The following is a 27,793-nucleotide window of genomic DNA, read 5'->3' on the forward strand; positions in this document are numbered from 1 at the left end:
CAGGATGATCTCCAATGCATCATTTGCTGGTGTGAATTTGTACTGGCTTTGGACAGAGCAGTTAATTCTCTTCACAGCAGCTGACAGGGGCTGTGGTTGGCGCTTGTGCTGAGAGCAGTGCTGATAACACAGGGATGTTTTGGGTACTGCTGAGCAGAGCTTACACAGTGACAAGCTTTCCTGCTTCTCACTCTGCCCCACAGGTAGGAGACACAAGAAATTGGGGACAGAGCTGGACAGCTGCCCAAAGGGACATTCCAGACCAGAGGGTGTTGTGCTCAGCAGTAAAACTGGTGGATCCTGGCGGGGCTGCCATTACTTGGGATCAGCATCAGTTGAGCTGGTTGACAGTAAATAATTATTTTCTTTCCTATTGCTTGATTCTCTTGTGTGCTTTATTAATTCCTTTCATCTCTGCTGGCCTTTTGTTTCACTCTTATATTTCTTAAAATTATAAACTTGTCTTTATCACAACCCCATAAGTTTACTCTGCCTTTTACCCTTCCACTTCTAGCTCCCAGCCTGAGTGAGTGGCCATGTAGTGCTTGACTGCCTACTAGGATTTAACCACAACTGCATTTTTAAGGATTTTTCAGAAAGAAACACTGGTGTCTCCCCTAGCTCAAGTCATACAGCCAGGCTGCTGTATCACCTGTCAGAAATACTAATTAGAGGGTGCAACACATCCCCACAGCCAAATTAAGCTACAGCTGGGGAGCAAAGCTCCCTGCTCTGCAGGTAAGTACATTAACGGTACAAAACTGGGAGAGACTCTTACAGGAGCTCTTACATGAGTTTTTTTTCTCAATGTGCAGGCCTGTTAGAAGCCATAAAAGGGCCAAGGCTGACTGTTCTGGCCTTATGGAAGTCTGTGGGAATACATTCCAGAGAGGTCGGAGAGATGGAGTCGGGTCAAGTGTGGTTGGGCCAAGCATTAGGGCAGAAACTGATGTACAGAAAATTCCACCTAAATAGGATGATAAAATGCTTCACAGTGCGAGTGAGCACGCACTGGAACAAACTGCCCAGGGAGGGTGTGAAGTCTCTCTCACTAAACATATTCAGGAACTGTCTGGACGAAATCCTATACCATGGGCTCTAGGACAAAACACTGTTAGAGCAGATGACCCACTGCGATCCCTTCGAACTTTACCCATTCTGTAACGGGTATAGCGATAAAGTACTGAAAGAGATAAGGGGAAGGGGCACGTGTGTGTATGCCGGGGGAACGGGAGAGTAAATCGGGGAAGGACGTCGGGGTCAGGCAATGAGGGAAAGGTCGGGGCCATCTCAGATTCCATCCAGTGCAACCTGAGCCGCGCTCCAGAGCAGCGATGGAGCACGGGCGGCGGAATAGGCGCCCACGCCACAGAGCGGTGTCGTGAAACAACGGCTCTACAGCAGCGGGAGCAAAGGGGACACGCCGGTGCCCAACAGCAGCCCATGGGTACCCGGCGGCAGCAGCGAGGCACCGCTGCCCTCAGGGCTGCCCCGCTCCCGGCGCTGGGCCCGGCCCGAGCGCGCACGCGCCGAGAGCGCCACAGACAAAGGACCCGGATGGGCCCACGCCGCTCCCCCCGCCTCCCCCGCCGCGCTTCGCCTCACCTTCCTCAGCCGCTCCATGAGGACGCTCTTGTTGCCGCCGCTGTCCAGGTTACGCCGCTTGAGCTCAGCCCGCAGGTCGATGACTCGCAGCTCACTCAGCCGCCGGGTTTCAGGTTCCGAACCAAAAGCCGCGGCCCCACTAAGGGATGTGAAATCCCCCAGTCCGGCCGCTGATTGACTCTCCGCCATCAAGGCCCCTTCAGTATTTCGCCTCGAGCCCGAACGCGCAGGAGAACACGGCACAACCCAGCAGCGAACCTGGCGATCACGGCACAAAATGGTGGGGAGCGAGACGCGCCGAGGGGAGGGGGAACAAAGCGCGCTGTGCGCAGGCGCGGGCGGGACGGAGCGGTGGGGGGGCCTGGCGGGAGAATGGCCCCACGCAGGCGCGAGCGCCGTCGCCCGCGTCCAAGGACGGCTCGCGCGCTGTCGCGCATGCGCGGGGGGGGCCCGGGGCCGCGGGCCGCGTGACGCCGTCGCCGCTCCGGAGTTGGCGGCGCCGCGGCGCGCGCAGCCTGGCCGGGCCCCGGCGCGCATGCGCGCTCTGCATCTCCCCCTTTCCCGCCCCCTCGCTCTCGCCTGCGCCTCGGGGCTCCTCCATTTTGTGCTGCGGCTGCGGCGCTCCCGCGTTGTTTTCACCCCGCCTTGCCCTGCGTGCTCGAATCGAAACCACGGCCCATGGCTGAGAGTCACTCACCGGCCGGGCTGGGGGAGTCTGCGTCCCTGGCCGGGCCTGGCGCCCCCGGTTCAGAGTCTGAAAGCCGGCGGCGGCCGCTGAGCGAGCTGCGCGTGATAGACCTGCGGGCCGAGCTCAGGCACCGCAACTTGGACAGCGGCGGGAACAAGAGCGTCCTCATGGAGCGGCTGAGGAAGGTGAGGGCGGGCGGGCGCGCTGGGGCTGCCTCAGGGGTGGGTTTAGCGGCTGCGATCCCGGCCCGGCGGGCACCGCTGAGGAAAATGGCGCTAAAGAGCGCCGGGGCTGCGCCGGGGCCCGCCGGGATCGGTGCGAGCGTTCGGTGCCCGGCGAGACCGGGCCTGCGCCGGGCCGTCCCAGGCTCCCGCCGCTGTCATGAAGTGTCACCGAGGCCCGCTCCGATTGCAGAGCTCGGAGTCTGCCGTGGCGCTCGGCCCGGGTATTTCTAGCTTCGTGCACCGCAGTCTTCCTCTGTTCTCTGAGTTCCTGGGTTTGCAGTTCTGTGTGCTGTCTGTCGGGCTTTTTGCTGCGTGCTGATGTTTTTCTGGCGATCGAGCTGGTATCCCTTTCGCTGTATCCTCATCGCAACGTCTCGTGTGTTAATAGCATGTACAACTCCTTCTCCGAGCTGCTGCTTGCTGTGTCCCAGAGCCGAGGTTTTTCTCTGTCACAACAACCCGTGTGTCTATGCACAAGTCACAAATGCTGTAGGATTGTTTTTGTTTTGCTGACTGCTTTCCTGAAACCTTACACCAACATGTTACTGCCTTCTGCCTGCTTCTTGCTTTGGTCTGGTGGTTTTTCGTTCGTGTATCCAAGTTGCTGATTCATGGTTTGGAATTTTTCAGCCTCTGGTGTTCAGCTCTTAACGAAAGTGTACAAATGAAATTTTTTACATCCGTTTTTACATCTGTCCTCCTCTTTTGCCCCTGCTAGGCTATTGAGGAGGAAGGAGGGAATCCTGATGAAATTCCAGTGGTTTCAGAAAATATAATGAAGAAAACTCCCAAAAGAAGCAGCAAAGGTACTGGGCAGTTAAGAGAGATTTTCCACCTTATCATCCTTGAGTGTTCAAGCAAGTGTACTCATGAAATTCAGCCTTTGTAATCTTTTTTGTGTTACTGGTACTCTTCCCCGCATTTGTGTTCAGGGTTCTCTGAGCATATATCCCCTGTTGATATAATATTAAACTTAGTAGATATTTATTCAGAGAATTTCATGTGATTTAGTAAGGCAGGAAATGTTGAAGGATCTCTTGGTTTGTTCTCAGAGTTCCCTGAAATTTGTATTAAGAATTACCATGTAACATTGAAACAGTGTCAGTGTTTTTAATACTTTGTTTTTGTGTAGAAATGCAGAGTTTCTATCCTGGAAATTCTGGAATGTTATGCTTCACAGCTAATAGCAGTTGTGATTTTCTTCCCAGAAGACAAGTTTTTAATCAGTTTCTGAAATTAGATATGTTTTCAAGGCCTTGGTTTTTGTAGTGGTGAGACAGTCTTACATAATCCTTACTTTCATCCTTATTAGCAGAATTTGATCTTATTTTGTAAGCAAATAGTGTTTAAAACTTTGCATTGGTGCTGAGAAAAATAACTAGTTTAGATAGAGTATTTTCATTACTAGATCTGGTTTACACTAAATGTAAATATGTGACATGAAACTTGAATATTTTGCCAGCTAATTTGTTTGATTTTTTGTCATTACATCTGATTTGGAGTGACAGTGCAATTGCTTGCAGGCTAAAATGTGAAATCTTGATTAGATAGCGGGCAAATGTCACAACTCCGGGTGAAAGAGATCTTTTTAATCATATTGTTTTTAAAGCATCAGAAAAAAACCTGATGTCCATTACAGCACTTTCAGTGTTGGGGTGGACATGGATGAAATGTTCCTCTTGGCTCTAAAACCCCTCTCACTTTCCAGTTGTAATGTGCTTGTAGTTTTTGTGGAAAATAACGTTCATAAAAGATTAAACAGCTGCTTAGCTCTGAGTTTGAGAAGTTGCTCTTTGGTGCTGAAGCTGGTGTAGTGTTTTCAGTAATGCCAGTTGGGATAATTCACGTCCAGCTGGTGGACAGAACACTGTAGTAAAACTCACAGGTAGAGTGGGGTTTTTTCATTATTTTGTGCTGTGTTTTGTTTGGTTGGGGTTTTTTCTCTTCTAGTAAATGTCTGTAAAGGAATGAAAGGTTGAAGTAATAAATTGCTGCAATCTGAGCTGAGCCAAATGTTCTGGGGAGGTCACAGAGCTTGAGCTCCTGCCAGGTGTTGGACTCTGGAGTGTTTGTCACTTACTGGGGTGGTAACAAACAGTCGTGGGAAAGGGGAAGAACTGAAGAGAATACCAACTCTGGTGAAAAAGTAAAGCTTGAAGGGTACAAGTATAATTCCTGCTTTCATTCTAATGATGATAATATTGTTAGGACGTAGACCAGACGAAGAGGGAGTGGAAGATAATGGCCTGGAGGAGGATTCTGGAGATGGACAGGTACAGGGGGCTGGGTTTGGAGGGCACTGATGGCAGATGGCTCTCAAGTCACCCTGGCTGTGACATGTGCTTTTTTTCTTTTCACAGGACGATATTGAAGCAAGTTTGGATAACTTGCAGGATATTGACATGATGGATATTAGTGTGTTAGATGAAGCTGAAATAGATAATGGCAATGCAGTAGATTGTGGAGATGATTACAGTGCCCATAATATTCTTGACTCGCTGTCTGATAGTAGAGAAAATGCTGATGCAGAAGTGAAAGAACTTCCAGATCAGCCTACACAGTATGCTGTAGGTAACTTGGAGGCATCCCCACAATTTTCAGAAATTAAAGAAGAATCAAGAGAAATACCAATAGTGATGGTATGCATCTCTAATGTGTGTGGAATCAGGGTTTTCTTTTCTAAGTTTTATTTATTTCTAAATTATATAGCAAAATGGTGGCTAAAGAGTACTTGGGAAAATTTGGGACTGTACTGGTTCTTATGGTCGTTGATTTTCTTTTTACATATTTGTGGAAATATGAGTCTTAATTTTAAAAACACTTAAATGTTGTTTGTACGTATGATTGTATTAATAGCAGTTTGCAGAGCATTTGTAATCATGCTTTGAACTCTGCTTAATTTTATTAAGTATAATATATATGTATTATTCCTATTTTCACATCTTTATTGTAGAGAACATGTGAGGCATACAAATAGTATAGCTTACTTTCTTCTCAACTGAACAGCACCATTCAGAGAATCAATTTCAAGGTTATTTTTCTGCTAAGATTGGGTCTTGCAGTTATTCATTTGCTGAAAGTATTTTTGTGTTGGCTTTCTGTGTTCATCTGGCTGTTGACACTGGCTAGAGGACAATCCTTTCCCCCAAAATCAAGTGTTTTATCTCCTGAAATATGCAAGAAAACATTTGAAAAAAAGTTATTTCTGCTCCATCTAATGGGGGAATATTGCTCTTTGTTGTGTGTTCACATGAGCTTCTAAAGTTGTGTGGTTCTTTTCTAAAGTTGCAGAAATAAGCTTATCCCCAGGCATATCCCTGTCTTACACAAATCAAATGGAAATACTCAGAAAAAAGGGGGTTTTTTTTGAGTGAGTAAATGTCTTGAGGCCAGGTTAGATCCCATGATCTGCTTTCATCAGTGAAGGAAATGATTATCAAGTCCTGTAGGTTTTTTGGGTCTGTATCATTGCTGTGAATGGCAGGGATACAAATCAGAGAAATTTTGCTGTTGGAATCCCCATCCTTAAAAGATTTTTGCGAGCTGACCATCCTAGGTAAGAGATAATGAGAGAGCTTATTCAGTCAGTGGGGATCAGGAAGAGTCTTGGGAGTTTATCACTCAGTTTTTACCATTATTGGTTGCTTTAGATACTGGATGTGTTTGCTGGATAACAGCTGTCAGTGCAAATACAAATCTTCAGTTTCTCATTCAGGTTTCACTCACAATATTCCTTTGTAGATAACAAGATGTTTCCCATTTATTTTTTAAAGGTAGAGTTTGAAGATGTTGGGAACAGTTTAGATGCTTCTTCATCAGATTTAACCGTAATAAAGGTAAATGGTAGCCAGTTTTTCTTTACAAACAAAAAAAAGCATAAAATACACTATGTAATACTGTATGTTAAAACAGTATGCGTACAGTGGGTGCATTCTTACTTTGCAAAGAATAGGAACTACTGCTTTTTAATTTACTCATAAAGACAAAGACATATTTCTTTATCAGGTCATACATATAATATATATAATTATGACATATGTGTCATACTGAGTTTGGTGGTAGATTTGATCTCTTTTATCTGATGGAAATACCAGCTCAGTGCCTTGCATTAACTTCCATTAAAAATGTACATATCCCACGGTGAGAAGAAAGCTGGAACTGTCTATTCCTGAAATGCTGGCCTTGTTTCCAGAGCACTCCTGGCAGGTTAAGAACATCATTTCCAGGTGAAGCTGGTGTTTCTGTTGATCTTGTTTTCAGAAAAGAGACTTCAAAAAATACAGGGTAGAGAAGGATAACAGATAACATGAAGATAAACTTTCCTCTATGCTACTTACATGTACTGATTTATTTACCCATGTGAATGTGTACCATGTGTTCAACAGGTGGCTGTATTTCAGAGGTCTTAAAGTTTTCACAGACTTCATGAAACCTTGAGGATGTTAAAAACTCACCTTAAACCTTCTTCTGAGATATTTATTTAAAGTTCAATGTTCTCAAAGCTGAAATAGGCTAAATTCTAGTAATGCTTTCACTAAATACTCTCCTGTAATGGGTGGTTAAGAGATGTCATTCAGAATAGCATCTTCCTTATGAAATAGTGATATTTCTCATTTTTAAAATCTTTTTCACTACAGGAACTTGAAGAGTTACCTTTGGAGCCAGGTACTGTTTGTTTTTGTTTGGTTTACTTCGATTTTTTTTTTTTTTAAATGAAAAAAAATCCTGGGCATTTTAAGAGTTTCATTCTTCATTTAGGCTTTTTGCGTCCCTGTTTGGTTTCTTTGGTTCTTTTTTTTAATGCATTACTGTAGTGTACGTTATTATGGTGGAAAATCCAGGTCATGCAGGGTCATAGAGATTGGAAACCCAGTCATATCACCAGATCTGTGAATAATCACCCTTGGAAAACGTGTTTAATGCCATGAAATGGTTCCCTAGAACTGTTACTGCAGAGTAAAGTTAAGGAACGAGCCTTAAAGATATAAAGGTTCTGAAAACAGATCTTGTGATATCACACTGTACAGTGGTTCTGTGAATAAATATAAATACAGGAGTGTAGGCAGTGCAAAGCTCTGGTGCAGAACAGAAATTAAAGAGTGACTGGACGTCGGAAGAAGGAACATGCTGCCGTCACAGGAATTTGCTACAGATCCCACTCGCTTTCTGGACTGAAAACACACTCAGAACCATCAGAAGATGCCCAGTTCTCATGTTGGACTGTCTCTGCTAAAAGAATTTCACAGAAATTTGGAAAATTGAACTCTCAGTGCCTTGATACGTTCAGTTAAGCATCTCGGACTCTGGAAGCTAACTAGAGAAGAAACAGAGCTGAACGATTTGCTGAAGAATATGAAGGCTGAGCCCGAAGTTTTTTGTTAAATCTGTGGGGGCATTTTTCTTGCCTGTTGAGGTGCTAGGGCTGATTTGGCAGGGTGTGAGAGAGCAGTTAGCGTGGTAGGTGTAACACTGTGTACACTAGGGTTTTCCAATCTCTGTGTAGCTTAGCAGTTCTCTTGGTGTTAGTGTGGCAGCCATGCCAGTTCCACATTTGTGATTGCTGTATTTCCCTGGTGATTAAATCTTGTGCCATTCTATTCCTGTTAAATCCGTAGAAAATGAGAAAATACTCGACATTTTGGGGGAAACTTGTAAATCTGAGCTACTTAACGAAGAACCTCCCGAAGCGGAGCGGCCGCGTGCGCAGGAAGCCAGTAACGCGGGGCCAGGCAAGAGGCTGGCTGAGGAAGAGGACGCTCTCGCTGCCGCTCAGCTGGAGGAAGATGCTTTAGCTTTGGACAGCAAATCGGCCCAAGCTTTGGCAAGGAAGGAAGCAAAGCGTTTAGTGGTAGCAAAAGGGGAGACAAGTGAACAGAGCCCCGAGGAAGAGGCCCCGGACTCTGAAGGTGTAGTGGTAGAGACCCTAAGCGATCAGAGTAGCAAACGCTCCCAAGGCCTGGAAGCCTCTAGTGGGGAGACAGCGGAGAAAGGCGCAGGTGCCGAAGCCAGAGATAGCAAAGAAGATGGCAAGAGAGCAGAAGACAAAGCTAATTCAGAGGAATCTTCCCCTGCCACTAAAGAGTCCTCAGCCAGTGAGGGCGGTGATCAGAAAAAGAGGTTTGTTTTTTCTCCGTTCTAGACCAGATGCTATCTTTTATCGTTGGTCCTTAAGTGATGCGCATAAGCTGTTTCCTTCAATTGGCCTCCGAGACTGATGAAATTGTAGCCTATTCCTAAAGGTCTCTTTTATTTCTCCATGTGCAGATATTTTTATTTTTTTAAACGCAGTGGGTTTGATTTCTTTCCTTCCTCAACCTTCAAAGGTTGTTTTCCCCAAATTACTCTTATTTCTGTCATCTGCAAAAGAGAATTGTCCGTTTAGGGGTACAAATCCCTATTTCCTGTCACTCTTCTAGAAATTTGCCAATAATAGTGTTTATTTTGGAACTAATTTACTGGTAGGTATCCAATTTTAGTTGTGCTGTCTAGAATTAATGTTTTTTTTTACATATGATCTCTTGAGTAATGTGGTGTTTTATCTTTAGCCCTGTTGAAGACAAAGATGCAAAGGCAGTCGCAAAAGATGAGAAAGGTATGTTTGAGGTTTTTTGGGGTTTTTTTTATGTACAGAAGACCTGGAGTAAAACAGGACTGTTAATTCAGAGAACCCTCAATGCAGATGTAGCACCTCCCTTCAAAATATAGCTTTAAATTATAATTTCCTTGTAACTTCTGGAACAGAATTGTTAACAAAGAAAGTTGGGGTTTGTTTAAAATAAGGAGTCTTTTGGGAATTAACATATGATACTTTGTAATTCTCTTAAAACTGATTGAAGAACAGGAAAAAAATCTGGCTACAAACACATTAAGGCTGTTCAAATGCGCATGAACTATGGATTTCAGATGTTCATTTTTGCAGTGTGGGCATTTGCAGTGTGTAGCCTGCAAATTGTTTTTAAGAATAAATGGAAGAGGTAGAATTAAAATTGCCGTGGAAGAGTTTTATGAAGGAAGAATGGGGGAGGTTTTAAGACCCTTTAATTTTGCATTGCTGCATTTGTGTTTTACATGGTCTTTTATGTTTGGCTCTTTTGTACCCCAGGCCGTGTGGGGAGTGGTTCTGGCAGAAATTTGTGGGTTAGTGGCCTTTCCTCCTCTACTAGGGCTACAGACTTGAAGAATCTTTTCAGCAAGTATGGAAAGGTACGTGGTGGATATGTAAATTAACAAACCATTCTGTCAGTTTAAAAGGCTGACTGTAAATTTAGCTCTTATTTTCCCTAATGAATAACTGGGCAGGCTGAGTTCTTAACTTTGTGTTCTTTGGAAGCTCTGTATCTGAAAGGAGCACAGTTCAATAAAGAAGATTTAAATGGAGGGGTGGGAGTGGAGGTGGAGTGTGCAGAGAATACCTGTGAGAATGAGGCAATTCTTGACAGGAGAGACTGGTAGATCATCATGTAGTAGCCTAGATATGTCTTGAGTATCCAGCAATAGTTAGTTCTTTTTTAAACTATTCCATTTCAAAGGGCATCTTCTGGAGAAATCCAGTCTTTGAGGACAGGCTTCCACTCATTTTACAGTGCCTGCTAAGATACAAGAGTAGAAGTTGTGGAAGGGGACTCTCTGTGGTACCATCTCCCCTTCTGCCAAATACTTTTCTGAATGTAATATTAAAGGTTTATGTCACTTAAGTGCCACTGCTTATTGGAGATTGTCATCTGTGGGTACAGATGTGTCCTGTAAGGAAAGAGAAAGTGGTAGTAGTTTAGGTGGTTCAATTTTATTTTGGTTTTTACAATCCCACTCTCCCTTCTCTGTATATATCTGCCTTAAGCTCCTGACCTGCTCAGCAACTTGAAGATGAATTTCCTGAGCTGCATTATTGAAGATGTCCCTGTGACAGGGGATTGATTGAACTAAATGGCTTTTAAAAGTCCTTTCCCATCCAAACTGTTCTAAGAAAGGGTGATTAAGTTAGAATTTATTTAGTGACAGACCTGCAAACACAGAATATTTGGTTTTTTCCCAAAGGTGGTTGGTGCAAAAGTGGTGACAAATGCTCGCAGTCCTGGTGCTCGCTGCTATGGCTTTGTAACAATGTCGACATCTGAGGAGGCCACCAAGTGTATTAATCACCTCCACAGAACAGAGCTGCATGGTAAAATGATTTCTGTGGAAAAGGTAAGGAGTAACTGTTTTGTGACAGTGTAATGAAAATAAAAGCATGCAATTTTAATCTCTGTCTCTGACTGTGTAATTATTTCTGGCTGAATTTCTAGGCAAAAAATGAACCAGCAGGAAAAAAGCCTTCGGACAAAAAGGAAGGTGAAACAAGGAAGGAAAAAGACAGGCACCATTCTGCAGAGTCCAAATCTGAGAAGTAAAGTGTTGTTTTGTATTTTTTGATATTTAAAAACGTCTCATTTCAATTACAGCCAGGTGACCAACTTGAACAGTAACTGTAATAAATTGATTTAATGTTTCATCCTGCATTTGAAATAGTAATAATGCTTGGAAAGTTGTTGTTTTCCAGTAGTAAGAGCATCTTAACTGGTCCTCTGATCAGAAATACAAAGCCTCTTTAGTGTTAGCATAAAAACTTGTTAGCCATATCAGGAAATACTGAATCAAATTATTTTTAGGTAAACCATTATTTTTACCAGTTGTTTGTCATCTGATCTTACTCTGTCTTGGACTCTTAACTGATAAATACTTCTAGGATTTAGTGTGTTTTTCTGGTAGGCTGACTGTGGTTAGTGAGTGATACTTCCAACACTGGTTTTTCAAGTGCTTTGTTGCTTTTGAAAGAGGCATGTTGCTTTCCTGCTCTTTGTAGGTCTGTTGGTATTAAGAAGGAGGAGAAGATCGACAAAAAAGATGATGCTAAGAAATCAGAAAAGGATGAAAAAGAAGGAAAAGAAAAGGATGAACAAAAGACTTCTGATAGATCCAGGGCAAGCAAATCAGGTGATGCTGGCTGTCTTTCAGAAATGTTTTCAAGGATACTTGTATATTTTTAGATGTGATTGATAATTCAGTAAAAAGAAGCTTTCTTAGTAAAACTGACACAAACCTCAGAAAACACCTTGAAAATTTTGAATGTATTTTCTAGTAATTTATAACAGAGTTTGCATAATTTTTATGAAACTGTCACTGGGTTTAGACCTGACACTGTGGTTCTGTGTCCTTTTGGTTTTTTTTTTTTAAAACTATGGCTAAGGATATATTTTGTGGACAGGAGAATTAAATTAAATTTGTGTTCTTTTAGCTGTCATCCCTGCCAGAAAATACTGCTGCAATTTTGTGATAAATTTACTACCCACATCCTCAAGTTAGCAAATTCTTGTCAAGACCCTTAAATCATAAATAAGTTCCATATATTGTTAGAAAACTTTTTACTATTTAGTATCTTCACAGTTTTGAATCTTGCAAGAATTGTTGAATGTCTTTTGTACCATTTATTTTTGCTCTATTTTGTTTTCCAGCAAGTCGAGGAACCGAAAGGACAGTGGTAATGGATAAATCTAAAGGAGAGCCAGTTATTAGTGTGAAAACATCTGCATCAAAAGAGAGGGTAAGGCCAACATCCAGAGAAGCTTTTGTGTAAAACTAGGTGTCAAATAGATTTACGTGCTCAGAGATGAAGGGTTTTTAGCCTTGCATATTGGTACAATTATCCTTTTATCACTTTCTGGAAAGCATCAGGGTCTTAATGATGTGGCAGATGGAAAATGCTTCTGTTTCACCTTTTTTATACTTTTTCACTGCTGACCTAGTCTAGTGGTAGAAGTCGAGTTGCAATATGAAAATGGTGTTAGGATGATGTGTTTCACTGAGCTTGGAATGTTACTGATGTGTGTTGTTTGAAATCAGTGCAAGTCAGGTTGTGTTCTCTTAGTATTTACTTGTAATATTTAGAAGTTCTAATCAAATTCGGGGTACTTTTCCCTGGAGTTCCACTGCTGTTTACCTCTGGGGAAGGTATAGTAGCCTGTTTTGTTCAGGTTGACATAGTGGAGGTATTTGCCTAGGACTTTTAGCTGGAAATGCACCGTGTTCAGCTCATGCATTGTTCTGGTTCATCTCAGAGCACAAAAAGCCAGGACCGCAAATCGGAGAGCAAAGAAAAGCAGGATATTTTATCATTTGATAAAATCAAGGAGCAGCGGGAACGGGAACGGCAGAGGCAGAGGGAGAGAGAAATCAGGGAAACGGAGAGGCGCCGGTGAGTTCCCAGTTCCTTTAAACTTTAAATGGCATTTTTTACTCCCTTACCTGCTTTGTGTTTTGAGCAGGCTGCAAAGCAGTGCTGTGCTGATCCTCCAACAGTGATATCTCAGATTGATTTCATACTAATTACTGCTAGAACAACATAATGCCAAGTGCTGGAGGCTTTTACTGCTGAAATCAGTGTTCTCATGAGACTTCTGTAGGTGCTTTCAGGCTTTGTGTTCCACTTGACCGGATTTAAATTTCCTTCATTTTTTTTTCCCAGAAGCTTGTAAATACTTTTTGTATGTCAGGTTTCTGTCTTAGGACATGTTGTGCTCTCTGAAAGCTTTTTCAGACCTGACTTAAGAGTAGATATTGTGTTACTTATGCAGAATTCTCACCTTTGCTTCTGTCATTTGTATGGAGTTTTTTATTTTCCCCTAAGCTGTTTCTTAGTTGGGAAGAAGGGGGAGAACATAGAAACTTTTATTTTTTTTAAAAAAAAAAAGGTAAAACCAAACAAGAAACCCTACCCAAAAAAAAGAAGCAGTAAAGCTTGGGCTGAAGATTCTCAATTGAAAATCAAGTATCTCTTTTAAATTAGAGAGAGAGAGAGAAGAGACCGGGAGCAGCGCCTTGCAGCCATTCACGAGCGGGATGAGAGACAGAGGCTCCAGAGGGAGCGGGAACGGCTGGAATTCCAAAGGCAGCGCCTGGACAGAGAGCGCTTGGAGAGGGAGAGGTTGGAGAGGGAAAGGATGCACATAGAGCAGGAAAGGAGACGGGAACAGGAGCGAATCCAGAGGGAGAGGGAAGAGCTGCGACGCCAGCAGGAGCAGCTGCGCTACGAGCAGGAGCGGAGATCTGCCATGAGGAGACCTTACGATCCTGACAGCAGGTGAGGAGCAGGGCAGTGGAGCTCCAAACTCCTCTGGGAGCCTGTGGAAACGGGGAGCACCCTGGATAAGGCAGCTGTGGGAGCTCACAGCTGGAAGACTCTTTATGTGCTGCTTTTAACACTAATAGCAATTTGAAGAAGAGCAAATGCCATGCTTGTACACTTGTTCTGCTCTACTCTTACTTCCCAAAGAGGGATGTCCAAGAGTAGAAACTCAGTGTATCAACTCTTAAGGGCTAGTGGGAAAGATACTCATTCTCTTTTCATGTCAGCACGTGCTGAAATTAAGCTGGTTTTGGTAAACCAAATTTTCTCTGAAACCAAAACACAGCTCCTGCTTAACACACGTAGATTTTTAATGACTGGGTTGAATGAGGTTTGAGAGAGCAGGAAAGGGGAGATGGTTCTGGGATTGCTGCTGACGTGCCCCCGTGTGCAGGCGAGATGATCCGTACTGGCCCGAGGCGAAGCGGCTGGCGCTGGAGGATCGCTACCACTCCGACTTCGGGCGGCAGGATCGCTTCCATGACTTCGACCACAGGGACCGCGGCCGCTACCAGGATCACTGCTTGGACAGGTTGGCGAGGCACTGGCTCTTCTTCCTATTCCTTCAGGGAAATTTGGTGTCTTTTTGTGGCTTGAATGGTGTCAGCAGAGTAAAAGAAATCACTCTGCTGCATTTCTCATATCTAATTTCACACGTGTTTGCGATCCTTTGTTTCCGTGGGTTAGGGACATACCAGAAAGAGGCTGCATAAAGATTATAAGCAAAGTCCTAATGTAGTCTGCTGTGATGCTGATGGAGATAGGACAACTTCTCTCAAGTTTCTCTCTGCTTTATGACCCCCCCCAAGATTTAGCTATTTCCTTTTGCTTTAAAACTTTCCCTATTTTCATTTTTGCAGCCTGGCTAATGCAGGTTTCTGGTGCCACAGAATGGAAAAATATTTTCTGTGTGGTACCATTGAGACTTCCATTTGCTCTCAAAGGATCTGTGGTGAAAACTGTACTCTTTGTTTTTGCTTGTAACTGATTTCTGACAGTGGTAGGTTCACCCAGTATTCTCCCTTGGTATCACTGAGTACCTGGCCATCCTCAGTGGTGCCTTTTTTACCCATACTGTTACTTTGATCTCTTTTTATGCTATGAAACAAGAAGTCTTTTGAGTTATCTTGCCACTGAACATTAGCATCCAGATTTACAGCCTAACAAAGATTAACTTTTCGTGTTCCTTCGTGCAGATGCTGAAATTATCATTACTGTGTTGATTCAACTGAAACTTTTCTTTTTTGTTCCAGGAGAGACTGTACAAGGGGAATTCCAGATCGAGATGGGCAGGTGCGTTACAACCAAATTACTGCTTTAGTTAGAAACCAGAGCAAGCTGACCCTAAAGCAGAAAGGACACTGTGCACACAGCACAAACACAATCATTTCAGCTGAGATGTTTAAGCAGAGCTAATTTTGTGTGCTAATGAGCATAGAATGAATTATTAGGTTACCTGCTTGCTGGGCTGGTAGCCTCAGATACAGGCAAGGGGAAACCTCTGAGTGATGGGAGGATCTTTTTAGGCTGGTATGTGGCAGTAAAAGCTTTTGCTTGACCATCTTAGGTGTTAGGAGGGAGCTGCTGTATTTACTCAGCTGGCAATTATGTCTTCTGTCACATCTAAATAAAACAACTGTTGCCATAATGAAACAAGACTGTAAAAGGACAGGTGTGAAAATCAATGCCACAACAGGATTCAAAACCTTTCATTTCTGCAGAGAGGTAGAAAGTAGGCAGATGTTCTATGTAAAAATTAAAAATCTGTAGCCAAGAATGTAAACCTTAAAAAACTTTACCAAACAAAAAAGACCTCTCCCACCAGAGAACAGCATGGAATCAATGTCAATAAACAAAATAAATGCCTGAAGTGAACCATACCCAGCAATGGAACCTGTAAAAAATGAGACAGCTATATTTTTTTTTCTGACAGCTCATAGAAAGACAACATACAAAAAGCCAAATTTTTGCAATCTTAGGAGAAAACTTGTGTTGATTTTTAGCATAACTGTGTCCTGTTTGCCTTTCAGCACTACCCAGATGAACGGCACGGGGGGCCTGACCGTCACTCCCGGGATTCCTGGGGTGGCTACAGCTCTGACAGAAGGATGAGTGAGGGAAGAGGGATCCCCCCACAAACCCGGTTAGTGCCTGGCAAATCAGGGAAGTGATTTGGGGCTCTTAACATTTCCTCAGTGAACCTTTGAAGGGTGACAGCAGAAGCAGCTTGACAAGTGTGAATCCTCTCTCCAGATCTTTGAGCGTCTGGAGGAGCAGGAATTGCCACGTGTAGCTCCCACATGCCTCGGGAGAGCGAAGCTCTGTAGTGAGGAAAGAGCTCCTCAGTTAGCTCAGCTCTTGACTGTGGTTCTCCTGTAAATAACTTTCATTTCTACAGATGAGATTTAGAGATGCCCGAGTAAGGCCTGTGCAAGTCTCATTCATGGCCAGTGGTCAGGTTTTAAAGGAAATTGAGTGAGAAGTGTCTGCAGTGGAGGGGGTAGAGAACTTGGACTCACCTGGAATCGTGGTTTCCCTTTAAACCAGTTAATCAAGCTGGGCATATTCCAGCTGCATAATTTTCAGACAGAGGAGTGGCAGCCAATGAATTGATCCATGCCCAAGTATTTCAATATCCTTGATGTCTCTGGATCAAAAAAGACAAGATTTGTTGTTTGAAGGATGCTATTCAGCAAGTGTCTCTCATTGTTTCTCTTTGACCAGTTCTGATTGCAGTGACTGGGTGGCTACAGCTACAGCTTGATTAACCATTTAACACACTATGGCATGGGGTATGGTGTTTGGCTTTACCCTGTGCTGCTCAGTGGGTAGGGGACATACCTAGAAGATGTTCTTTTATTTTTTTAAGAGATGGACGTGACTGGGGAGATCATGGTCGAAAGTTAGAGGGGCATCAAGATCGTACATGGCAGGGAAATGTGGATGGAGGAGTGATGGGACGGGATCATGAGAGATGGCAAGGTACACTTGCTGCTTACCAGTGTGATCGTGGTTTTTTTCTGTGAATTACTGCTGCTGAACCTTCTAGTGGTAGTTAAATTACTGAGAAAGCAAATGAAATTCTGGGAACAAGGTGACATTTTTATTAAGGAAACACAAAAGCCTGTATTTTTCTTTTTTTTTTCTTTTTTTTTTCTTTTTTTGTCTTTTTTTTTTCTTTTTTTGTCTTTTTTCCCTTTTTTTCTCTTTTTGAATTAGGTGGTGATAGAAGCATGCCTGGTCAATCAGGACCAGGCCATGGGATGACTCGAGGAGGAACGTCAGGGTAAGAAGCTCTGCCAGAATACTTGTAATATTTTTATCTAATAGTTTGATCCGTATAAAGGAAAAAAAAAAATCCAAAACATACCTTCAACTTCTACTTTAGCCCTGGATTGGAACAGGGGGGTGGAAAAAAAACCTGCCCAAAATTAAAGAAGCATCTTTCTGAGTATGAACTTGCCTGGGCCAACGTGTGTGGCGTTGTTTGCAGGCGTGGAGGCTTCACTGCAGCCGGGAGCCAGGGCCAGGTGCTGCAGGGCAGTGGGATCCCAGGTGTGTTTGCAGGCCCAGAGAGGACAACCAGACTGAGTGAGCCCCGCTTCAGCCGCCGCTACTGACGGCGCTCGCTGTACATTGATGTATTTTATTTGGTTTTTTTAATTGCCACGTGACAGTGGTCGTGAGTTTTATTAACCAGGGTCACCTTGAGTTTGTGATTCTAAAAAAAAAAAAAAAAAAATTAGCAAGACTGCTGCTGCACTGTAGCCAAATACTGTGTCAACTTGGTTTGGGGTTTGTTGGTTTTGGTTTGGTTTGTTTGTTTGTTTGTTTGTAATGAACATGGTGTTGGTCAAGCATCACTTTTAAGTTTCTGCAAGTGAAACATTCCATTTTTAAAAATAATAAAATCGGTTTATGGCTACTGTTTTTTTTTGTTCTTGTTGCTGGAGTCTTTGGCAACCTCATGAGAGGTGTAAAAGTCATTAAAGAGAAAATCTGCTTTTAGCACTGTGAGATTTGAAGAGAAGTGATACCTTTGTGACAGTGTGGATGTGGAGAGGCCTGTCAGACTCTGCCTGTCCTTAATGATTTCCTTTGTGCCATTAAGTTTGAGTATTCTTTCTGCATTTCCATTTTAGTTTTCTGTCATTACGGGAGTAGAAGGAGGAGGAAGAAAAAGGAGGAGGAAGAAGGAAATCTGGGAGAAAGGGGGAAGGAGAGAGAGGAGAAAGAAGAAGGAAGGAGGCTTGAAAAGTAGGAACTAGTTCAGTCTAGGCATCAGTGCTCTCACCTTGTTCACCTCCCTCTGATGCTGATAGCTTTCTCTGCTCATTGCTTTGCATCTTCAACATAAAAACCTAAAAGCCAAACATGAAAATAGTCCCAGGGTCAGAAATTACATCTTCTCCCCCCTCAGCACCACCACAAACACCTGGGGGCCACAGGTGGGGCAGAGAGGGGATGCTGAGGGGAGGAGGATGCAGGAGAGCCCAAGAACAGGTGTCCCCTGGGGCGGTGCTCACACGTTTGGGGTGTTGTAACAGTCATAAAATTTCAGTTCCTCCTTCTCTTCCCTATGGCCTATTTTTATTTCTTCCATCCACTTCTGCCTTCCCATCCCTATGTTTTAATTCCTCCCTTTAAAACTTCTTATTCTTACACATACTGAAAAATAATATTAATTTACATAATTACTGAGGGTTATTTCCAAATAAACCTCTTCATCTACTGTATTATGTACAGAATGTTGGAAGGTAAGGAATTCTGAGTACTGATATATATAGCTCTGAACCATACAAATATAACTTCTGTAGCTACATAAAAATTAAACATAAAGAAAATGTAAGAAAATATAAGAAAATGTAAGAAAATAGGTTCTGTAAGGAGGAAATATAGAGGTTTCTGTATTTATATTTTCCTGTCTCTGAGAGACTTAAGTCAGATTTTGGATGGGTTTAACTCGGTGTGGGTGAGGAACTGTAGGTTCTGAGGGCTCACTGGTGCCGCCACCTGGGTCAGGGTGGTACTGCAGGGTAGGAGCAGGCACGGTGACATCAGGGACTCACTGGTGTCCCCAGCACAGGGACATCAGGGACTCACTGGTGTCCCCAGCACAGGGACACCGGGGCTCACTGGTGTCCCCTGGCAAATAAAAATGGAGCTAGAGGCAAGAAGCGAGTGCATGCAGAGTTCCTGGCTAAACCTGCGATGGTTGCAGTTGCACAGGCACAGATCCCAAACCAGGAGTGGTGACAGCAAGGGACAGAGGTGCACAGGGGTGGTGTTTTTATAGAAAGGGAGAGACCTGAGTGCAGATGGGGTGGGGCGCGGAGGGGGCTCACACAGGAGGTGGTGTTGGGGTCTGCAATGTGTGTGTAGGTGTGGGCTGGCCAGTGGAAGATGCCATGGTGGCATCATGGTATCACCATGGTGGCTCTGGCTGGTGCTCAGAGTGTGCCACACCCAAGATGGGCATGGCTAAAACTCCAAGGTGGGCTTGGCCAGAAGTCGGTTTTTGTCGCACTCAAGAAGGCGTTGCAGGCTGGAAGTCTAAGTTGGCCCCCTCCAACACAGTTGGGCAGGGTGACAGTCATTGGTACCACCCTGAAAGTGGTGGACAGAGCCACGTGTCAGTGCCACACTCAGGATGGTGGACAGAGGCAAAAGTCACAGTGCCACACTCAAAATGGCAACGGGAAGCAGTGACTGTGTCATCCCAAACTCAGAATAGCGGCCGCAGCCAGGAACCCCCGTGCCATCAAACACCCTCCTGGCTCGGGGGCAGTTCAGAGGTGGACCCCAGGAGTCCAAGGGCAGCCAGAGCCACCAGGATTTCTCTTGTCTCAGAGAAATTTCCAACGCTCACAGTTTTAGGAGGTGGAATCCCCCTCTGGGCCACAGGCCTCACAAGTGAGCCGAAATCCTAAAGTATCACACATCAAGGATTGCTTCCACACAAGATCTGTGAGGACTGAGGGCCAGTTGTTGTTTTCAGGTATTACCTTCATGTCATCGGGTTTCCCATCATTCAGAGGACACTCAGATGTCCTCACAAAAAGGTGGAACTGTTCATTATCATCCAAATGTTCTGAGCAGACCCCACCGTGTCATCTACAGCCACAAAACCTCAGAAAGATGGATATTCTCATATATCCAAATAACTGCTGAGAAACTTCATCATCATCCAGACTGGCCCTGATTTTGAGTCACTCTGCTGTCCTGGAGATTCACAGATCCCAGAAAAGCTGCTGAACTTCAGATTTTTGTCAATATAAAAGTTTCCCTGCTACCACTTTCCATCCCAGCACCGCCATTCCTGCCTTGCTGTCGGAGCCCACATGGTCACCCTTCTGCTGCCACGTTCCTCAGCAATAGTTTATCCACAAAATGCCCCAAAACCCATCTCAACTCCTGGCACAAGGCTGGAAGGAGTCCCAGGAGCTGGCAGTCACCAGAGTCCATAAGGGATCCCAGCAGGATCCACAGGGACCCGAGTGACATCCAGAACTTCACGGAACAACAGCTGAACAGGAAAACAACACAGAAAAAGTGTTTGCTGAAGGGCAGGATTCCACACAGGAAGGAGTGTGGGGTTGGTTTGGGTTTTTTGGGAAACTCACCCATTTTCCCATCAAGTTACAGAAATCTAACATGAAAATAAGCGGTGTGCCCCTTGGATACTCACATGCGAGTTCATCACCTGTCACTTCAGGGTTAACAAATTGTTTCACTGCCCCAGAACATCACCACAAAGAGATTCCAGAATTATATTTAACAGCTCACAGCACAACCCAGAAATTTAAGCCTTGGAAAAACAAAATTTTCCCTTTATTTATATTGCACCTGTTTCACAAAGAGCTACATGGCAGAAGTTCCTTCTGCTGCAAAATGCTGCATCAGAAAATAATGGGTTTGAACACAGATTAGAAAGGAACACTGAGCTTTGGAAATCATCATGAGCTGACCCCAAAATACCAGCACTATTTTTACAAATCACTGTGCACTTACAAAGCCTAAGTCTTGCCTCAATTTTATTTAGCATTCAGTTATTTAAAAACCACAAGCATTTTACCAGATGATAAAGACACTCTCACCTCTGGGTACTAAAATGGAACCTGCAGGGGGAATATTTTTAAGCTGTCTTGGAAAGGCACCAAATACTCCTTGGAACTACCAACAGAACACCCACGTGGAGTGGGGAGAGACTGGTTTTCTTATTTCCACAACTACCCAGGACTGCTTGGGGAAGAATTTTTTCAATGTTGTGATGTATTTATGTGTAAAAATGCGTAGTGGAAATCAAAACACCTCGAGGGAGTCCAGTGCCTGTGCTCTAACCCTGGTTACAGCATTCCTGTGTGAGGCATCACCCACAGCAAAACATCCACCCAGCTCCTCACCAGTGGCCTTCATGACACTCCCAAAGCTTCCTGTGAGGAATAAACCCAAAACAGCCCCCTTGGCTTTGATTTAATAACAGGTTCATTGAACACAATTATGTTAATTTTGGCCTCTTTATTCCAGTGTTTCTGTACTTTCTACACACCTGTGCACAAACACGCTGCTCATTTACAAACCAGTTCAAAACAAACATCTCACTTGGCCAAACAAAAACCTTGCAGAGGTCCAAGATTAAAATGTTTATTACAGCAGTGTCAGGAAGTTCCTTTCCTCCCTGAATGTGGGCAATATTGCTTAAGGACTGGGATTTGGGATCCGGCAAATCCACCCCGTGTAAGCGACTCACTGACCATTCTAATTCCACCTTGCACCACACCCAGCCATCCCTGCTGCCCACAGAGCTGGGCTGGAGGAGCAGGAGCTCTCCAGGGAAGAGAATCATTCTCTGGGCCCTAAATTATCCCCATTATCCCCATGGGATAACCTCATTTTGGGCCAGTCCCTACAAGCACAGGAGTTTTGTTTCAGAGACAAGAGCGAGGCCACAGGCCCAGACTGGAATTTGGGACAGTTCTGAACAGGAAACCCTCAGCTGATGCCAAGACTACAGAAAAAGCTGAGCTTAAAAAGCTTAAAAGCTGTTGTGGTAAATGTGCAGGGCAAGCTTACTCTGAACACACGTGCCAGAAAAGGTTTAGTTATGTTCTTTAAAAGGAAACAAATCTGAACATGTTTAATAAAGCCTCAGGTCTGGTTTTTATTTACTCCCCGTAGCAGCTGAGGTTGTAGGAACATGGCACAGCAGCAGACACAGCAGAGGATGTGGACAGATGAACTCAGAGTATGCCTGAACATCTCTGGGGCTCCCACTGCCACTTTTTTTCTGGTATTTTACCCCCTGTGATGTAGAGAAGAATAATCTCCATTTTCTAAAAGGGAAACTGAGGCACAAAGATCACAATTCAGCATTTGCAGGAATTTAACAGGTCACAGCTGCTCCCTTTGAAAGCAGTGGAGAACTTCAGCCCCTCTTGAAGATCTCAGCCTGAACCTCTCACCCTCAAATCAATCTCTTGCAAAGTCAGCACCTAATCTAAATCCAGAGTCCACCAAATCCTTGTTACTTGCAGGTAAAAGCATTGAAATGTTGGGCCATGAGCCCTAGAAATACACATTTGGCACTTTCTCTGTTTTAAAAAGAAATAATTATACAGACATTAATACTGGAACAGACAAAAGAAATTTCATCTGAAGGAAAGCTTTCCTCATGACCTTGTTCACCCAGGTTAGGGACACATTTATTTAGATTTTCTACCAAAAGCTCAAGTTTTCAGCTGGCATGAACAGACTGAACTCCAGTGGAGGAAGTTCTGCTCACACACAGCAGCAGCATTTTTAACTCATCTCTGAAGTTTCAGAAGGACCATTTCCTCTTTTGGACTCTCTGGTGGAAGGCTGTTCATGTAACTACCACCCCAGCAGCCAAAAGAATAAGATCAGCTTGATTTTGCACTTAAAAATAAATCCTTTATTATCCAGAAAGGAGCCAAATCATCATCTCATATCATGGAAATTGTCATTTGTAAAGCAATAAATAAGAGGAGTGTTCTGTGCCACACCCTGAATGTTGTCACTGGTGTCTGGTACCTCTCTGGTTAAAAGCATAAAACTTATGCCATCAAAGTCTCACTGTACAACAGTCTGGGAAAGAAAGAAGGTCCCTAAAATCTTTTGCTAAAGCAATGACAGAAAAATCTGATTCAGTGAAACCCAAGTTCCAAGTTGGGTTTCACTTCATTCCAAGGAATTTCATTCAAAGGAATGAAAGCCAAGTTTCATCCCTTCCATGCACAAATGCAGTACCTGACACACACAATCACCTTGTCTAGAATTTATACTGAATCAGTTCTTAACCATAAATTATCTACTTAACTGCTGATTCAAACAATTTTTCTTTAATTTCCTATTTGAGCCAGGGGAGTTGCAGGAACAGCACAGGATACAAAATTTAACTTCTTCCAGCAGGCTAAATCCACACAGCTACTCCAACAGCAATAATTATGACATTTTAAAAACCCAAACAATTAGGGGCTAAAAAGATTTAGGATACAATAATGATGGTTGTTCAAATCAAAGCATTCAAAATATATGAATCATAGAGCATAACTTATGCATAAAACTGAGAACAAAACACCTTTCACCTTTCAATTTCTAAAGCAACAAAACAGTTTTGAAAGAACAGGTGTGAATCAAGTAAAAAAATAAAATCATATTATTCCAAACACTTTTATTTGTGAAGGAGTTTCCTGCATGGCCAAGGGATAGCAATGTCTGGAGTTACAGAACTACATGATTCAGAAAACAATGATGATTTTAAGTTGGGCTTGGTTGTTCTCTGCCATGAGCAGTGATTTGGAGAAGTGTGTTTTTCCGTGCCTGAAGCAGTTCTGGGAGAGTTCAATCCTTCCACTGCCTGCTCCTCCAGAAACACTTCTGGTTTGTCATCCAAGACTGCAGGTAGAGGCACCAGAGTTGTGAATATCCACAAGAAGTTCCACAGATGCTGAAGATGAACTTGGGTTTACCTGCCTGCAGCGGATCCTCCTCAGACAAACCCTGATAAGCACAAGTACCTCTTGCTTTCACTTCTTTCTGAAAGCTTGGTTAAAAGTATCATTGAACCATTATTAGGGAACAAGTTAAAGGTGACATTACCAGCATGGAAACAAGATACTGGCCAGAATTCAGCTGCCAAGAGCACAACCAGCTGGCAGACTCTGAAAGGAGCAGTGACAGATGTTCCACTCGGCAGTGACACGTGCACCTCACCAGAATCTGCTCTGTGGGTTTGGTTCCAGTGTCAAAGTCTGGCTGTTCCAGGTTTAAAGCTCTGCCCAGCAGCAGCTGCAGGTCCTGCACCACTCCCCTCCACAAGCACCCGCCCTGCTGCCAAACCTGCACAGTTCAATGGCTTTGTGACATTCATGGATGTACTAGAAGTTTTCTGATAATGCTGGGGACACTTTGATATCACAGTCTGTACCTGTCTGCCAGGATCCTAAATATCAAAACGATTCAGGTTGTAGGACGTTGGATAGTTCTGCCTGTTGTACTGGAAGTGGTCTGTGAGGATATTGCTGCGGCCATACTGAAAGTCTCCATGCTGGGCAAAGGCTGTGAGTCCATTTTGGGACTTTTCTGGGGGGTTTCGGTGCCGTTCCAAGTTCACCAGGTCTCCAGTGGTGACTGGGAGCAGCTGCTGCTTCTTTGCCTCTTGGTTTGCATCATATTTTGTCTGGGAAATGAAGAAAGAAAGTTTTTCACAGAATCATTTAGGCTGGGAAAATCTGAGATGGTTAAGTCCAACCTGTGCCCCATCTCCACCTTGTCAGCCAGCCCAGAGTGCCACATCCAGGCCTTCCTTGGACACCTCCAGGGATGGGGACTCAAACCTCCCTGGGCAGCCCCTGCCAAGGCCTGACCACCCTTCAGTGAAGGTAGACTTTCTTAGATATCACCTCAGATATGACCTAGACATATTCACATACCCAGAAAAAAGCAGAGAGTTCTACAGTCGCATCACTTTTTGTTAGAATCTAAAAATTCTAACAAAAATTCTAACTCCTTCTAACAAAAACCTCACTCCTCTCACATGCCAAACAAACAAGCTGATCTTTTGCTCAAGAGGTTTTGAGTTCCTTCCCTATCTTCCCTTTTCAAGAAACATTTAATTTTGTGAGAAGCCCAGCAGCTGGTGTGACCCAAGTCCTTCACTTGGGCCATGCTCATCCCTCCTCTGCAACAGAGCCTTGTGCCCTCTGTGTTGTCTATTTTTGCTCAAGTAGCTCTTAACTTGTACAGAATAGAACTGAAAGCTACTGGAGTGCTTCAGCTGTGTTTCCTGGATGAATGAACAAAGAACTGCCGTACCTTGTTGTACAGGAAGACCCCGAGGATGGCTGTCATCATGCCCAGGACGTTGGTGCTGGTGACGGGGTTGCGCAGCATGATCAGGGACACGGTGATCACCATGATTCTCTTGGTGGCGTTGGCCACGGAGTAACTGAGGGGGCTGATCAGGTTAAGGATACTGAAGGCAATGACATTCTGGGCAAAATTACAGAATCCACTGATTATAAGCAGCATCAAGGTCCAGGACCAATGAGACATCGAGCTCTGTGGCAAAGCAAACAGCAGGAGAAAGAAATTATCTCGGGTTTCAGGTAACAACACAAACACAGCCTGAGGCACTTACCTGCCATTGGAGGAGGAATGTCTGCACTGAGATCTAAAGGGGCCCCCAAGTTGCTTTATGCAACTCCCAACTCAGAGAAACCAGAGGACATTCTCCACACACTCTGGGAGAGTTTGTTTCTGTCTCCAGCTCCAAACTCCTGAAATTTATGCTGTCCCAGAAACTGCCTCTCCTAACCCTGACGGGAATTCTCACAATAAACACTTTGTTAACTATATTAACTCCTGTGAAACAATTTGCAGGTGTTTCACAACACCAGAACTACACTGCAACACTTTCGTGCACTTTTCTGCTTGGGTGCTGGAGTTTGTTTGTTGGGTTTTTTGCTCTTTTCTTTCGTAACAGTGAACAGTTCTCCAAACACAGCGCTTACCAAGTCATTCTCTACCAAGAAGGAAGAAAGATCCACCAGAACCCACGTTGGGATCATGAAGAACACAGCGTGGCACCCGAGGATGTTCAGCAACCGAAGATGATGAATTCGGGAATCTCTCAACACCTGACAAGAGCCATTATTGAACAGCAGTCAGGAAACAGAAACTGCTTTAGGGGACAGGTAAGTTAGGAAAATTAAAGGTAAATACTCTTGTAGTAAGAAAAACTGATGTCTCTTTGAAAAACAATGGTTTTTTGAGTGGTGGCTCTTAGTATCAACAAGATATTAATATTAAAATTAATACTTAATTTAAAATTAATTTAATATTAAATGCTCTACAAATCAGAAACCATTCTGTAACTAAATAGAGCCAAACTAGACACTTTAATTTTGTTTCTGTGGTTTCAAGGAGTGCCCAGTCTTGACAGTGACTTGTTCAGCACAGAGATTCGATATAACAATATACATTAAAAGCTTTCATTGAACTGTTGAATTTAAGCACTATTGAACTGCCATCAGAAAAAAAAAATCCATGTTGAGGAGTAAGGGAAGGGCTCAGGATAAACTCAGTGTAACAGCTTCAACAGGTAGGAAGAGCTGCAGGGAACACACACACAAAATAACAACCATCCCTCTGGGCTCTGACTGCAAAGCCAGCTAGAGAAATGACACTGATGTGAGATTACACCCTGTCCTGCTGAAGGGTGACACCAGTGACCAGTGCTGTGAACAGAGCTGGTACCTTCTTCGAGAAGATGTTCTGAAGTGAAAAGCACAGAGTAGCAGCAAGTGCACTGATGAGTCCCCACATGTCAAAGGACAGCTCTGTGACCGTGGCCAGCAGGACTCCAGTGATGATGGGGATCAGAGACAGGTACACCTGGAGCAGGGACAGAGGGGTAAATTGCATCTGCTAAGAATTTTCAGCTAAGGTTATATATCCTGCTGATTTAGAGATCAACCATTCTACTGCTGTAGTTCAAGGAAGTTTAAGTCACTGCAGTAGACACTGACAACTCCAGTGCATCAGACAGCATCACCCATTGTTTAGATGTGTTTTACACTCACAATACAAGGAAAAGATATTGTTAAAATCTGCATAATCTAATTGCAGTCACAAAATCCACCCAAAGCCTGAGCTCTGCTGTCCCCAGCCAGCACAGCACCCCCCAAGCACTGCTAAGAAAAGAAACCTCAGCAAACCTGTCCGCACCTTCGTCGTCTGCTTTTCCTTCATGATGATCCGTGACAGCAGAACCACCCAGATCGGCATCGTGGCTTTCACTGGGGACGGGAAGAAAACATCGGTGGGGACCTGAGGCTTGGGACAACTCCACCATCCACCATGAATAAAGGAGTGGAGCAGGGGTTCAGCCAGACCCAGCACAGCCCAGGATGGGTCCTCCCGCCCTGTCACTGTCCTGGACATTTGTACAGACTGAACCTCGGTGCTCTGGGACACCGTGCTGCTGGTGCCAGCACACATCGGGGACGGGGACACCGCTCTGGGCACCTGTAGGAGCACACGGCGGGTGCTGGGACACGGCACCAGGTGCCCATACGAACACACACCAGGTTTCGGTTCACCTCCACTGGGCACGAATCCGAGCTGGCCCCCAGGACACCCCCCCCGGGCACCCCTCGGCCCTCACCTGTGTGCGCGTAGGACACGGGAACCCTCCAGAGCGAGACGTGCGCGGACACGGAGGCGAAGTACTTGCCGAAGGCCAGCGGGAGGATGTAGCGGGGGTAGGCGCGGGGCGGCAGCTGCGCGGGGCCGGCGGGCGGGACGCGCCAGGCGCGGAGCAGCGGCGGCAGGAGCCCGCACAGCCCCAGGATGTGGAAGAGCGAGACGGTGACGGGCCTCGGGAAGCCGCCGAGCAGCAGCTTGTTGACCACGTTGCCGCCGGCGCTGAGCCCGTACCAGGCGAGGCACAGCGCCGACACCCGCCCTCCCTCCCGCAGCGGCGGCCCCCGCCCGCCCCGCGCCGCCCCCGTCCCGGCCCCGGCCCCGGGCCCGGCCCCGCCCGGGGCCGCCAGCGGCGCCGCCATCGCACCGCAGCCGCCGCCGAACGGCAGCGCG

At 44.7% G+C, this 27,793-nt stretch overlaps 3 protein-coding genes across 6 annotated transcripts in view; 1 reads left to right on the top strand and 2 right to left on the bottom strand.

Moving 5' to 3' along the window:
- LOC102103758 (scaffold attachment factor B1) overlaps positions 1-1,794 on the bottom strand; it is an 18,485-nt gene extending 16,691 nt beyond the window's left edge. The window contains exon 1 of the mRNA XM_014259952.2: positions 1,606-1,794. Coding sequence (XP_014115427.2) covers positions 1,606-1,794 — 189 coding nt within the window. The remainder of the gene's footprint in view (positions 1-1,605) is intronic.
- Positions 1,776-17,605, top strand: LOC102104362 (scaffold attachment factor B2-like). Of its 4 annotated transcripts, none has more exons than XM_088067643.1 (21): positions 1,776-1,885; positions 3,236-3,323; positions 4,726-4,790; positions 4,878-5,156; positions 6,291-6,353; positions 7,155-7,182; positions 8,133-8,634; positions 9,063-9,109; positions 9,620-9,720; positions 10,552-10,701; positions 10,800-10,900; positions 11,357-11,487; positions 12,006-12,094; positions 12,609-12,745; positions 13,337-13,630; positions 14,070-14,207; positions 14,929-14,968; positions 15,706-15,818; positions 16,545-16,657; positions 16,895-16,961; positions 17,169-17,605. In XM_088067643.1, the coding sequence occupies exons 1-21, from the start codon at positions 1,883-1,885 to the stop codon at positions 17,293-17,295; spliced, it is 2,676 nt and encodes an 891-aa protein (XP_087923769.1). In that variant the 5' UTR covers positions 1,776-1,882; the 3' UTR covers positions 17,296-17,605. The 4 variants fall into 4 exon arrangements, 3 of the variants coding, with proteins under 3 accessions (XP_087923769.1, XP_014115449.1, XP_014115450.1); XM_014259974.2 differs by lacking the exon at positions 1,776-1,885 and adding an exon at positions 2,154-2,478; XM_014259975.2 differs by lacking the exon at positions 1,776-1,885 and adding an exon at positions 2,488-2,738.
- Positions 17,606-22,584: 4,979 nt separating this feature from the next.
- SLC35E1 (solute carrier family 35 member E1) lies at positions 22,585-27,762 on the bottom strand. Its single transcript, XM_005531230.3, has 6 exons — positions 27,363-27,762; positions 26,924-26,994; positions 26,453-26,590; positions 25,708-25,833; positions 25,010-25,255; positions 22,585-24,374 (listed from the first exon to the last, which is right to left on the bottom strand). Exons 1-6 carry the CDS (start codon positions 27,760-27,762, stop codon positions 24,138-24,140), a joined length of 1,218 nt encoding a protein of 405 aa, XP_005531287.2. The 3' UTR covers positions 22,585-24,137.
- Between the last annotated feature and the right edge of the window lie 31 nt (positions 27,763-27,793).

Source organism: Pseudopodoces humilis, chromosome 28 (genome assembly GCF_049639895.1).
Source record: "Pseudopodoces humilis isolate 2021_Gansu_Grassland_sample_001 chromosome 28, ASM4963989v1, whole genome shotgun sequence".
Classification (NCBI taxonomy): domain Eukaryota; kingdom Metazoa; phylum Chordata; class Aves; order Passeriformes; family Paridae; genus Pseudopodoces; species Pseudopodoces humilis.

What these genes read in the sequence shown, in the direction of transcription:
- SLC35E1 (XM_005531230.3), bottom strand. Translation starts at nt 27,762, where the DNA reads ATGGCGGCGCCGCTGGCGGCCCCGGGCGGGGCCGGGCCCGGGGCCGGG. An exon ending in AGGAAAAGCAGACGACGAAG is followed by an intron (nt 26,591 to 26,923) that starts GTGCGGACAGGT and finishes TCCCTGCTCCAG; the next exon opens with GTGTACCTGTCTCTGATCCC. An exon ending in AGAACATCTTCTCGAAGAAG is followed by an intron (nt 25,834 to 26,452) that starts GTACCAGCTCTG and finishes GGCTCTTGTCAG; the next exon opens with GTGTTGAGAGATTCCCGAAT.
- LOC102104362 (XM_014259974.2), top strand. Translation starts at nt 2,284, where the DNA reads ATGGCTGAGAGTCACTCACCGGCCGGGCTGGGGGAGTCTGCGTCCCTG. An exon ending in TCCCAAAAGAAGCAGCAAAG is followed by an intron (nt 3,324 to 4,725) that starts GTACTGGGCAGT and finishes TAATATTGTTAG; the next exon opens with GACGTAGACCAGACGAAGAG. An exon ending in GGGATCCCCCCACAAACCCG is followed by an intron (nt 15,819 to 16,544) that starts GTTAGTGCCTGG and finishes TATTTTTTTAAG; the next exon opens with AGATGGACGTGACTGGGGAG.